Source organism: Syzygium oleosum, unplaced genomic scaffold (genome assembly GCF_021117445.2).
Source record: "Syzygium oleosum isolate NSW1041296 unplaced genomic scaffold, Sole_v2.1 Sole_v2.01, whole genome shotgun sequence".
Classification (NCBI taxonomy): Eukaryota; Viridiplantae; Streptophyta; class Magnoliopsida; order Myrtales; family Myrtaceae; genus Syzygium; species Syzygium oleosum.
Window position 1 is genome coordinate 20,510,384 of NW_026607485.1, and position 12,656 is coordinate 20,523,039.

The window sequence follows — 12,656 nt, forward strand, 5'->3', positions numbered from 1 at the left end:
AATCAATTTGCATCGTCGCTTTTGAGAGCCAACATTTCGCGTCTCGAGTTTTGTTATTGGATTTTAACTTGCTCCTCCCACTCCCGATCCTTTTCACTTATTTATCAAATTTGCTATTTTGTTTCTCAAATTTCCGCCATCACCTTCTTCTTCCCACTCTCTCGAGAAAACACCAAATTCCATACTCCAAAATGTGATTTATTCCCAAATATTTATTTGTTTCAAATTTTAACTTGTATTCATTTTATTTGAAATTAAGTTTAAAAGCGAAGGATTTTCTATTTGGTTCACTATCGATGTAAAAACTAGTTTACTCACTATATTGGACATACCGAGAAATTAATGCGCAAAATTAACTCCAAACATACATGTAGCCCATCAACGGTTTGTGTGAGTACATTTTTATACTGACAATGGATCTAATAGTAATTGTAAAGGAAAATAAATTTTATCAAAGTAATATATCGATACTTTGAAGGGTTGCTTATTTCATTTCGTGAATAAGTACATAGCTAATTTTTTTTTCTGAGACTCCAAAAAAGGAAACAACCGTTGGGATCAAGTTTCCTATTATCCTCCAACGCCAAGTTCACATTCCGAAACAGCCAAATTCATATTAGGAAATAAGAATCCAAGATAACAGATATTATCTAATATCCAAAAAATCAGATTAAGAAAAAAAAATCACCCCGTTCATGAAAAACGAGAGATATGACTCCTTTTTATTTGAACTCTAAGAAGGAACCACCGCTTCAATAGCGTCTCTTAAATCGTTGTTCTTACTCTCTCTCTCTCTCTCTCCCTGTCTGTGTCTGATCATCGTTCGTTGTGTTCCATCCAGAATGGGTCTGGCTTTGACCCCTCCTCCTTCTCAATCTCCATTGTTGATGCTTCCTCTCGACAAGGATGACCATGGTCATGGCGGTCGTTTCTTCAGTATCAAGGACAAGACCGCCCTTGCCCTCTGCGGCTTTCCGGAGACCTTCTCAGACAGCCTCTGCGTCGGATCTTCACAGGGCTGGCTCATCCTCTTGGACAAGGAGTCGGAGCCTTATCTCCTCGACCCACTTCGGGGCTGCAGGGTCCTCCGCCTCCCTCCCATTGAGACGTTCCCCTGCGTGCTCCAGGTGCTTCGGAGCGACGACGATGACGGCGGCAGCTGCGGTTTGGCCGCCTTTTACGAGACGATCCATCTGGGGTGTTGGCGGAGCACCACCCTACTTCCTCTCTTGACGCTGCGTGACTATATCATCTCGAAAGCAGTGTTATCAGCAAACCCTAATGATGATGACAAGGGCAAGAGTTGCTGGGTCGTCGTGATCTTTGGTAGTGAGTCGAAGCTTGCATTTTGCGGCTGCAAAGACTTCGGCGGAGGCCGCGCATGGACCGAGCTAACTGGTAATCGTGCTCCTTATAGCGATGTCATATTCTACGATGGCACGCTCTTTGCCCTTAGCAACGACGGATTCATCGAAGCATGGGACTTTAATAGGGATTGCCCCATGAAAATCATGGAGATTAAGTCGTCCTTCCCGCGGAAATCGGCCGAGGCAGCACGTGCTCTTAGGAAAGTTTGTTTCACGAGCTCATATTTAGTCGAGGCGGCAGGTGAGATTTTGCTTCTGGTGAGATTCACAGGGTATTTCGTGAATAGACACGGTGTCCCGGTCGAAGAAGATTACCTGCTGACAGACGAGGACACACACCCCCTGGTTTGTCCCTATAGAACCTTGTATTTCCATGTTTACTTGCTGGACAGGAACATCGAGGAGTGGGTGGGGTTGGACTCGATTGGCGACTGGGCTGTGTTTGTGGGCAGGAGCCACTCGAGATCGGTGTCGGTCCGGGACTGCCCAGAGTTCGAGGCAAACTCGGTGTACTTCACGGACGATAACTGGGATCCAGTGGAGCACGACGTCTTGTACGGTGGGCACGACATGGGGGTGTATAGCTTACAAAGCGGGAAAGTGAAGGAGATTTGCGAACTCGATTCGGACAAGATCGAGCCTCCTCCGTTTTGGGTTTTTCCATCTGATTATAGTTCCAAGCGAGGGTGATGGAAACGTTATTCATGTGTCTCAAGCTTTTGACTAGGGTTTGCCAATGAGAATTTTCTCTGTTTGTGCGAGAGTATGGTGCTTTGGGAATGATGATATTGTCGCCTACTATTTTGACAGTGAAGGAGTTGCAAATATTAAGTCTTGGTATCTTTTCAATGTTTGCATTAGATTTTTTTTTTTACTTTTTTGAATTCTATGATTGCTGAATGTAATCTTACAAAGAATAAATTTAAGAAAATCCATGATTTGGGCAGCTTTAATTTTTCGATTTGTACTACTTAATACATCAAAAAATGTCTTAACGGAGAATCTTGGGAGACGTGGTGTACACGCTTTACTAATTCGCTAATCGATTTTAAGAGTCATAACAGATACAAGGTAATCTATCTAAATAAGATGTGAATTCCATTTACTCTATTGATAAATTGAGAATACCAAACATTTGTGTGGCATTATTCAATACGTGGGCTTATCTTAATATTATGAACTTTAAAAATGGAATATACTTACATATATTTATCTATATATATAATTTTGACCGAGGTAATGTACTCCACAAACGGACTAGAATCCCCCATAGCATCTCTTTTATTAGATTTACGAGTAAATTAACTAGTTTTAATGCATCTGTATGATTCGCTTAGATTGAGATACATGAAATAAACATGTATATTTTAGTTTTAACTTTATAAAGGCTCCAAGCATGTACTTTCCGTGTGAGATTAACAGATTTAATGGACCAACGTGAGTTTATAAGTTTATACATTCTTTATGATGCCATCATCGTGATTTATCTGAATTTGCAAAGGATCATGAACTATACATATAAAGCTCAAAAGATGTACTATACTTGCACTTTACATTCAAAGGGATATTTTTGTCCATATTAGACTCGTCATGAGTAGTTATGTTGTATTAAGTTTTTTTTTCATTATATGTACATAATTTTTTAAATGTTCTCTAAATAATGGGTATGCAATCAATAATTTAATCTAACTTTTTCTATAGACGAAATCGAGCGATCTATATCTATATCATTAAATTGATGAGTCAATCTAATGTTCATGCAGCTTTAACATAATCCATCTACATTTTCAAGTTTACATAGAGTCGCCCCTATATGCATTCGAAATCAATGCATCCTTGAATTCTTAGACAGTTTAAGTTTCATAATAGGTCCAATTATAGCCGGGCCGAGATCTCACGCACATAATTTTGGATTTCGTCACCTCGCTTTACCTAATGTAGCCCTCTTCTTGGATACGAATCTTCATTTTTTTTTATCAATTTCATAATGTTAAATACCAACCTGACATTACCCAACTTTAATTTGGTGCTTGGCATGATGATATTGTGGACTACTATTTTGACAGTGAAGGAGTTGCAGACATTAATTAAGTCCTGGTCTCTTTACAATGTTAGCATTATATATATTTTTTTTACTTTTCCGAAAACTATGATATGCTCAATGTAATCTTACAAAAAATAAATTTAAGAAAATGCATGAATTGGGCAGCTTTATTTTCCAATTCATACAACTTAATACATCAAACAGTGTCTCAATGGAGAATCTTGGGAGACGTGGTGAATACGCTCTACTAATTGACTAATCGATTTTAAGTGTCATGGTTGTCATTTGTTAAGTACGTAAATATGATTTGATTTATTATTATTATTTTAATCAAATGATATTTTTCTTAAAACTTTGCGGGCAAATTTTCATTGAGCAAAGTGAACACTTACCTCTTCGTGGAATTAACACGTGGCAATTTATGAATGAAAAGCACAAAAAACTTGCACTTCACTATAGTTAGAACTAAAACGATATCCGCGGTTATTGTCGTAGTTAACACAGACGCACATCAATCAATGTCTTGTATCATAATTTACAATTAAAGAGAAGTATATAATTGAAGTTGATGTATTTGAATTTAACCCATGGAATTGCTTAGTGATTCAAGGAGAAACTTAAGTGTGGTTTAAAGCACGACACGTGTTGGACATCGCATACCATCGAGTATAAAATATAAAACATTTAGGTCACCAACATAAACAAATTTATATTTGGCGCCTCACTAATTTCTTTGTAGTTGTGGTGAAAAATTTTGTCTGAGAATGTCTTACAAAGTAGCGTTGCAATCCCCAGATTTTATCTCTTTTGACTAAAATTTGCAAAGATAGATGAAGAAAAAATGTCTTGAATTATTTTAGTTATGATTCTCAAACATTAATATCTATCGATTTATGTTTGATTGATTTTAATTATGAAAAAAATGGTAAAAATAAATAAATATTGGAATGCATAATCTATCCATCTAATATTGGAGTTAATTTAAAAAAAAAAGGTGTCCTATTACATGAATAATACTCATACTGCAAATTATAGCTTATTTTCATACTTGCAGAGATGGATAAATATCCACCGACATGTTTTTTTCCTGCTTGTTTCCTATTTATGTTAATGGGGTCTTTTTCTTTTTTCTAAGACTCCAAAATAGGGAACAACTCTTAGCGATCATGTTTCTTATTAATCTCCAACGCCAACGTTTCACGATCTGAAACAGTCAATTTCATATTAGGAAATAAACTTCCAAGTTAACAAATATTATATGTATCATCTAATATTCAAAAATCAGATTAAGGAAAAAAGACAAATCAACCAGTTTAATTTACGTGCACTCTTCATGCAACACTTTAATCGTCGTAGTAACTCTACAAAAGAACTTAGTGCTTCAAAACATATTTCTTTTGTCAATATGTAAGCTTATTTTAGAATTATGAACTTTGAAAATGGAATCTATCTAAATTTTTTACTAATGTAATGTACTCCATGAATGGACTAGAATTCCCAATTGCATCTCTTTTATTAGATTTATGAGCAGATTCACTGATTTTAATACATCCGTATGATTCGCTTAGATTGGGATACTTAAATTTAGCACGTATAGTTTAGTTAACTTTGTAACGTCTCCAAGTTATATTTTCCGTGTGAGCTTTAACAGATTAAATGGATCAACGTGAGTTTATAAGTTTTATATTTTCTTTATGATGTCTTCATCTTGATTTATCTGAATTTATAGATGGTCACGAACCATATAGATGAGCTCAAAAGACCTACTATATTTGCACCTTACATTAAAAGGGGTATTTTTGTCCATATTAGACTCGACGTGAGTAGATTCCGTCGTATCGAGTTTCTTTTTCATTATATTTACATAATTTTTCAAATGGTATCTTAACAATGGATATGTAATCCATAATCAATCAAACTTTTTTCATTGACAAACTCGAGCAGACCTATATCTACATCATTGAGTTGATGAGTCTATCTAAAGCTTATGAGGGTCGAATATAACCCATTGACATTTTCAAGTTCACATGGAGTCGCCGCTATATGCTTTCGAAAACAATGCATCTTCGAATTCTTAGACGGTTGGTTGGTAACGATTCAATTCATGGGTCCCACTTATCGCTCCCGTCGCGTAAAAAAAAAATATAAAAACAAACGTTGATTTCATTATTCAATCCCATTTATTTCGGAAGATTAAAATCTGCAAATTATAGCATTATTTTTATTACATGATGCTGAGAATCTTTTATCTTTGGAAGAGAACACGACAAAAACAAAAGCGGCCAAATTCTTGACTTATGGTTTTGCTCGAGGGCGATGGTTCCCTGCGGCCGGCAGTGACAGTACAGTGCTGTCCATTTGGTTTAGCATTTGGAATAAACATTGAAATTCTAAAATTTATTGGGCAAATGCAGATGCGTTTGGTAATTTTTTTGGAGCACTTTGGGAAAATGCAATTGCATTTCCAAAGGACTCTAAAGGCCTTTAGCTAAAGGCAGGTTCGGAGGTACTTTGGCAAGTTGTATTTTCGGAATGCAAGTTTACTGTTCATCGCACTATTCATCATCTTCCCCAAGCAGTAGGTTCGGCGGCCGGCGACCGTTGCCTGGGGGCTAACGCGACCCCAGGCGATGGTCGCTTGGGTCGTGCGCTAGGCGATGCCGCCTGGGGTCGCTGGACCTCAGGCGTCGCCTGGGTTGCACGACCCAGGCAACGCTTGAGGTCACACGACCTCAGGCCGCCTCCCTTGAGGTTAGGTGAGGCTGGCTAACGATCAGATCTGGCCGTTGGCGGTTGGCTGTCGACAAGATCTGGCCAGCGACGGTAGTCAGTGGCTAAGCTCCACCTCAAGCTTTTTTTTTTTTTTTTTTAAAATATCAGCACAAGTCCTTTACAAAATATAATTTTTACCAAACGGTATTTAGACCAAAGTTGCTTTCAAATGTGATTTTAAAATACACTTACCAAACACTACTTGCATTTCGGAAAACCCCTTTAGCCCAAAGGCCTTTGCATTTTACCAAAGGCATTCTCCCAAAGTCGAACCAAACGGGCCCGTAGTCCGTCCTCTCCGCTGACTAGACAAAGCAGCGGCATTGGTGATTGATGCAGAGTCCATGGTCCTGATCGCATCCGAAGTTGCAATCGTGGTTGATGTTGCATTCATAGAACTGGTAGCCCACCGAAGACGGTACACCTGCCCACACCAGAACGAGCACCAGAGCCAACTTGGACGATCGCCTCTCCATAATTTGGAATTGGGTTAATACAGCAAAAAAATCTACACAAAAACTCTAAAACTGATACACTTATTGTAAATTTATCCTTCATTAAATTGAAAAAATATTACAAAAAATCAGAAATTGGTAAACATATGACAAACGGAAAGATAAAACCCCAAACCGGTACATCTATCAACTCCAACTCAGCAATTTGACGGTAAAATTTAACGAAGACTAATAAAAGGTAAATTTGTTACATGTGTACCGGTTTAGAGTATTTCATGATATGAACGCTTAAAATTTATAGTGTTCTCTCTCAAAGGTGTGATCCGTCGAGCGCTCAAATGTGGCTTGTGGTAAGGCCAAGTCTCCGACTAGAATTTCGTCACCATGCTTTAGCTCATGTAACACTCTCCTGTCGGTTCTTGCTTTAGCTCATCCCAAATTGTTCATGTGGGCACGGCCCTATTGGATTCCGTCGTACTTGGTCCGCCACCATTACTTGGTGTCGCCCGACAGATACATGGCCGCCATGGCTACCCTGGTTTGCTTCGAGCGCGGGCGCGCCGCCCCCAAAGTATTGCCCCGCATCGCACCGGGGAATTCTCAAATTGTTTAGCATACCGAGCACCGGAGTACGCGCTCGGTTTCGGCACTTTTGCACGTCCCATCTCGAAATTGGGTGCATTACCAGCGGCTCACATTCGTACTGCCACCTGAGCAGTCGTTTTGCTCAGCATCCTCGCACATGGCACCTACCGTCTTGCAGATATTGTCCTCGAGGATTCCCGTTCGATCGCTCATCAGGCCATGCAAATCCCTCCGACGATATTGGGTCACTCCTCCGACGTCATGCACGATGCCCCCGAAGCCTATCGAGGCCGTTCACTCTGGACTCCCAAGTCCTTGATCCATCCACGATCTTTGGTCGCTCACGTGTAGACCACGGTTCGCCACCTCGAGCTCGCTCGACCTCGAGCTCGAACACCAAAAGGTCACGGCCCTGATCGGTGGCCTTGGTCCCGAAGCCTGCCGACGTGCAGTATCCTCGACGACCAGAGCAGCACGCATATTCATTCGAGCGCGCAACCTCCGGGGAGCACTTTGTAGGAGAATCAAAAGGCGAAGCACGGCTAGAAAGATCGACTCATTTCACTAAGCCCAAAAATGTACATCACCAGGTACAAAACCCAGAACTTTTTTTCGCAAAAAGGAGCCTTATAGGCAATCACGAGAGGATGTGTCGGAGCAGGAGGTACATATTCCATCCTCCCCACTACTAAAAATGAATTCCTGGAAAGAGAGAGAGAAAGGAAACAACAAACCGGATCGAACCCGAATATACACCGACCCGGTTCGCTACCGAACCGGCCGTGGACAACAAGCCCGGTCCGACCGGGCCCGACCGGGCAGCTGGAGCACGCCGAGCGCGTGGCACCCAGGCCGAGGTAAGAACTCGTCCTTCTCGGTGGAACCACAGTCGGAAGTTTAAGCTCAGGAGCTCCTCTTCCTCTCCTCCTTCTTCACCTTCCTCCATCCTCCTCCATCCTCCCCTTGCAAACCCGCCATTGTTTCCACCTGCAACTCCCATCTTGGGCGGAGGTTTCGAAGAAAAACCCAGTTCCAGAATCTGTCCCCAGTTGCCTCTTCATGCCCGGCATTTCTCTCACTCTGTACCCACCTGAAGTTTGATGGACTCCCTCATTCCCTTCCAAGACCTCAACCTCCTCCCCGACCCTCCCACCTCCTCCTCCTCCTCCGCCCCCGCCGCCACCGCCCACCTCGTCACCCCCAAAGTCGAGCCCAAGACCGAGCCACTCGACGACCCACCGCCGCCGCCGCCGCCCACCCAACAACCTCAACCACCACCGCCACCGCCACCTCGGCAACATCGGCCTCAGCAAGCTCAGCAGCAGGAGCCGCAGCATTTTCCCGAGGAGCCCCCGTCGCCGCCGGGGGAGGACAGCCTCTACACCGAGTTCCACCGCGTGTCCGAGCTCTTCCGCAACGCCTTCGCCAAGGGCGGCCGCAGGTGCGGCGGCGACGTCAACGTGCTCGATCCCGACTCGCGGGCCATCGTGCCCTTCAACCCGGAGGCGAACAATCAGCTCTCCGTCGTGGTCAAGCCCAGGATCAGCTACAAGCGCTCGTCGGAGCTCGTCCGGGTGACCGATCTCGGGCTCGAAGACGAGAGGTACTTCCGGGATCTGGTCCGCCGGACCCGCATGACGTTCGACGGGGTGCGCATTCTCTCGATGGCCGGCGAGAGCGGCGGCAAGAGAGTGAGAGGCGATTTGATCGCTGCTTCTCTAATGAGGAATCGCGGGTTGTGGCTAAATCGGGACAAGAGGATTGTTGGGTCAATCCCTGGGATTTGTGTGGGCGACATCTTCTTTTATAGGATGGAGTTGATGGTGCTTGGATTACACGGTCAGACTCAAGCTGGTATCGATTACTTGCCAGCTAGTCAGAGCTCCAATGGTGAGCCCATCGCCACCAGTGTTATTGTGTCGGGTGGGTATGAGGATGATGAGGATAGTGGGGATGTGATTATATACACCGGTCATGGAGGGCAAGATAAGTTCAACAGGCAATGTGTGCACCAGAAGTTGGAAGGCGGAAACCTGGCGCTGGAGAGGAGCATGCGCTATGGAATCGAGTTGAGGGTCATCAGAGGGATTAGATACGATGGCGGGATGACGAGCAAGGTTTATGTGTACGACGGGTTGTATAGGATTATGGACTGTTGGTTCGATGTGGGTAAGTCCGGTTTCGGCGTTTTCAAGTACAAGCTGGTGAGAATTGAGGGGCAACCGGAAATGGGTAGTGTGATGATGAGGCTTGCTAAGAGTCTTAGGACTAGTCCATTGTCGGTAAGGCCGACTGGGTACTTGAGTCTTGATATGTCGATGAAGAAGGAGAATGTGCCGGTGCTTCTGTTCAATGATATCGACACCGATAATGAGCCGCTGTATTATGAGTACCTAGTCAGGTCTGTGTACCCCCCTTTTGTTCACCACCAGAATGGAAATGGTACTGGGTGTGAATGCAGATCCGGTTGCGCAGAAGGTTGCTTTTGTTTTTTGAAGAATGGGGGTGAGTTTCTTTATGATCAAAATGGGCTTCTTTTGAAAGGGAAGCCGATTATTTTCGAGTGTGGAGCCTTCTGCAAGTGCCCTCCGACCTGTCGGAATCGAGCAACTCAAAGAGGGTTGAAGCATAGGTTTGAGATATTTAGGTCGAGAGAGACGGGTTGGGGTGTGAGGTCCTTGAATTTGATACAAGCCGGTGCTTTCGTTTGCGAATATGCAGGGGTTGTGCTCACCAGAGACCAAGCCCAAATTTTCGCAATGAACGGTGATACACTGATTTATCCCAGTAGGTTTCCCGAGAAATGGGAAGAATGGGGTGATTTATCGCAGATTTTTCCTGACTATGTACGCTCTCTATACCCCTCAGCTCCTCCTCTGGATTTCGCAATGGATGTGTCCAAAATGAGGAATGTTGCTTGTTACATTAGCCACAGTACCAAGCCCAATGTACTAGTGCAGCGTGTACTATATGATCACAACAATATCTCCTTCCCTCACCTAATGTTGTTCGCGATGGAGAATATTCCTCCTTTGACGGAGCTTAGCCTGGATTATGGGGTGTCTGATGAATGGACGGGAAAGCCTCTGCTGTTGACCGAAGGATCTGGGTGATCCAAGTGGATTTAGGATATTCTAACATGTACATAGGTTTTGGCGGATTTATGCATATATTAGCACAGCTGCACAGTTCTGAGGCTCTTACACAGTGAGGTAATCTATCTTAAGAGTTACATGTTTATTTATACATGTGAAGCTTGCTCAAAACCCTCATTTTTATTTTACGCCTTGGTTAGATTTGTTTTAACACCGGGTCAGGCTCTCGTGTGGGTGTATGTCTTATCTTGTTCTTTTCCTTATTAGAGCACAGCAGTGTCGTCCTGATGCCTAGAATTGAGAATAGAACCTTTATGATACACATTCTGCCATGCCTAAAGTTTGGCTTTACAGTACTCTCCTTAAACGTCATCTGAGGATCTTGGTGATTTGGTATCTTTAAGTAAGGTTACTATGAACACTGTCTGTCTTCATTGGTGGGAAGAAAACTGCTCTGTAATTTCGGTTCAGTGGCATTGAGAATTTCGAGGCTTAGAATCCCGAAGAGGACCCTATTTCTGGACTTGTAATTCATTTTAGGAGGAAGCCTAACCCAAAAGCTTGATTTGATAGGTGGAGTGGAAGTACATGAATGCAAGGCCCATTGAAACTTGTAAACAAATAATACGGGATACTTTAACTCTCTTGTGAAGCTTAATATACAAATCAGATGGTACTTGTAGATAAAATGAGAGTGCCGAGTCCACTGACCTTGAGATGCATCTCTGTTGGTTGATGATTCCACAAGGCATAGGAGGTCCTAGAAGAAACAGTAAATTTGCTAATTCTTTTAACTCGCGAAAAAAAGGGTGTTCTTCAGAATGTTTTGTCTGCCTTGGGCTTTGAGACTAGTGAGTGTTCCTTGAACGGTGTCATTTGGATGCCTTTTCATAGTTCACCTTTGTGATAAAACATAACACAACAATACCTGGGTACTTGCTTTATACCTGAGATGCTTGCCTCTTTATTAGATGATAAGCAAGCATTCATTTGAGGGTCCATTTGTTGGATGGAGCAAAGGTTAGTAACTAGAAATGGTGAAATCTTTTTTGGCCAGTGCTTCTGCTGTTGCTTATTTTTTATTTTTTGGATATAGCCCACTTCAATACATGCATCTAGAACAACCTTAGGCTGGGCAACTTAAAGACTTTGGCAGTGCAGGGAAACTTGCACTTTGAACGTGGGTCAAGTTAATATATTGTCAATTGTGATCATTGGTAAGGACTATTATGTTGCCGCTCTCTGAACTTGAGTAGTGATTAGCTGAGTGGGAGGAATGCTCAAATCTACATTGGGGAATGAGAGTTCTTACTTGAACGGAGTTTCACTTGGGGAGTAGGAGTTCTTCTATGGGCCAATGGGATTGAAAGTTGTTGGACTACAATAGAATTTCATTTTCTTCTGGCCTGCATCTCGGGTGAACGAACCTAGTTTATCAGATCAGGGGCATTGTGTACTTCTAAGCATTTTATTGTTTCTCGAATGCTATGCACTATAGCCTGTACATGCTTTTTACGAGGCTAAGAAGCTTGTTGATCACTGTTGTTGCTGTGTTTAGTATGGTTAGCTTCTCATCCTTTTGGCTAAGATCAACTGTTTACTGAAGTTGGCTTTTCGTAGCGTCCATGTAACGTTAGATATGTACTCCATAAATCTCCTCTTTCATCTCATATTTTGATGATGCCCGTGTCACATACTGACATGAATTGTATTGGCTGCGATTCCGCGAGTCTAGACCTGGCTCTCAAGTTTTGCCTCAGACAATACTCGCAGTGGAAACAAAGTCGCGGAAGTCAAAAACTAAAGAAAAAGGACTCCCTGCGATATACACATTCTCGGCTTTTTGCTGTCCTTTTTGTTGTTGCAAGATCGAAGTCGACACTGGATTCGCAGAGAAGAGTTTATCTTTGCTGGACTGCGGACCGGGTGCATCAGGCACGTGCTCCCTCTCGGATCAATGTCTGTCTGCATACATCACTTGGTCGGATGGTGATCAGGTACCTGATGCACCGCGCTCCTGGTCCGCGCGAGTTTCAGGTGGCGAGGATGACGATCTTCTCGCGTTGGGACTCAGCTTAGGTGTGCTCATGCTCGAAGGACCTTTTCAACTTTTAATTTGTTGCGTCTGTCGTTATGTTTCTCTCTTTTCTGGTGGACTTTGGGGGGGATTAATCGCTTGCGCTTCCAATGATACTCGTGTGTATGTATATATCTGAAATATAGTATATGGTGTACAGTCCCGATTGCATCTGAGACCCGCGGCATATGACGGGAAAGTCTAGTGTTTGATACTACAGTTATAGGGCAATGGAAGAACTTAGCTTGCTTTTATCTCAAA

At 42.9% G+C, this 12,656-nt stretch overlaps 2 protein-coding genes across 3 annotated transcripts; both read left to right on the forward strand.

Moving 5' to 3' along the window:
• The first annotated feature begins 540 nt into the window (after positions 1-540).
• Positions 541-2,177, forward strand: LOC115688381 (F-box protein SKIP23-like). Its single transcript, XM_030614178.2, has one exon. The coding sequence runs from the start codon at positions 843-845 to the stop codon at positions 2,055-2,057; it is 1,215 nt and encodes a 404-aa protein (XP_030470038.1). The 5' UTR covers positions 541-842; the 3' UTR covers positions 2,058-2,177.
• A 5,952-nt stretch (positions 2,178-8,129) lies between these two features.
• On the forward strand, positions 8,130-12,656 carry LOC115688382 (histone-lysine N-methyltransferase family member SUVH2-like). 2 transcript variants are annotated; one of them, XM_030614179.2, is made up of 2 exons: positions 8,130-10,435; positions 12,054-12,656. In XM_030614179.2, the coding sequence occupies exon 1, from the start codon at positions 8,324-8,326 to the stop codon at positions 10,334-10,336; it is 2,013 nt and encodes a 670-aa protein (XP_030470039.1). In that variant the 5' UTR covers positions 8,130-8,323; the 3' UTR covers positions 10,337-10,435; positions 12,054-12,656. The 2 variants fall into 2 exon arrangements, with proteins under 2 accessions (XP_030470039.1, XP_056173471.1); XM_056317496.1 differs by having other exon boundaries at positions 8,130-10,430.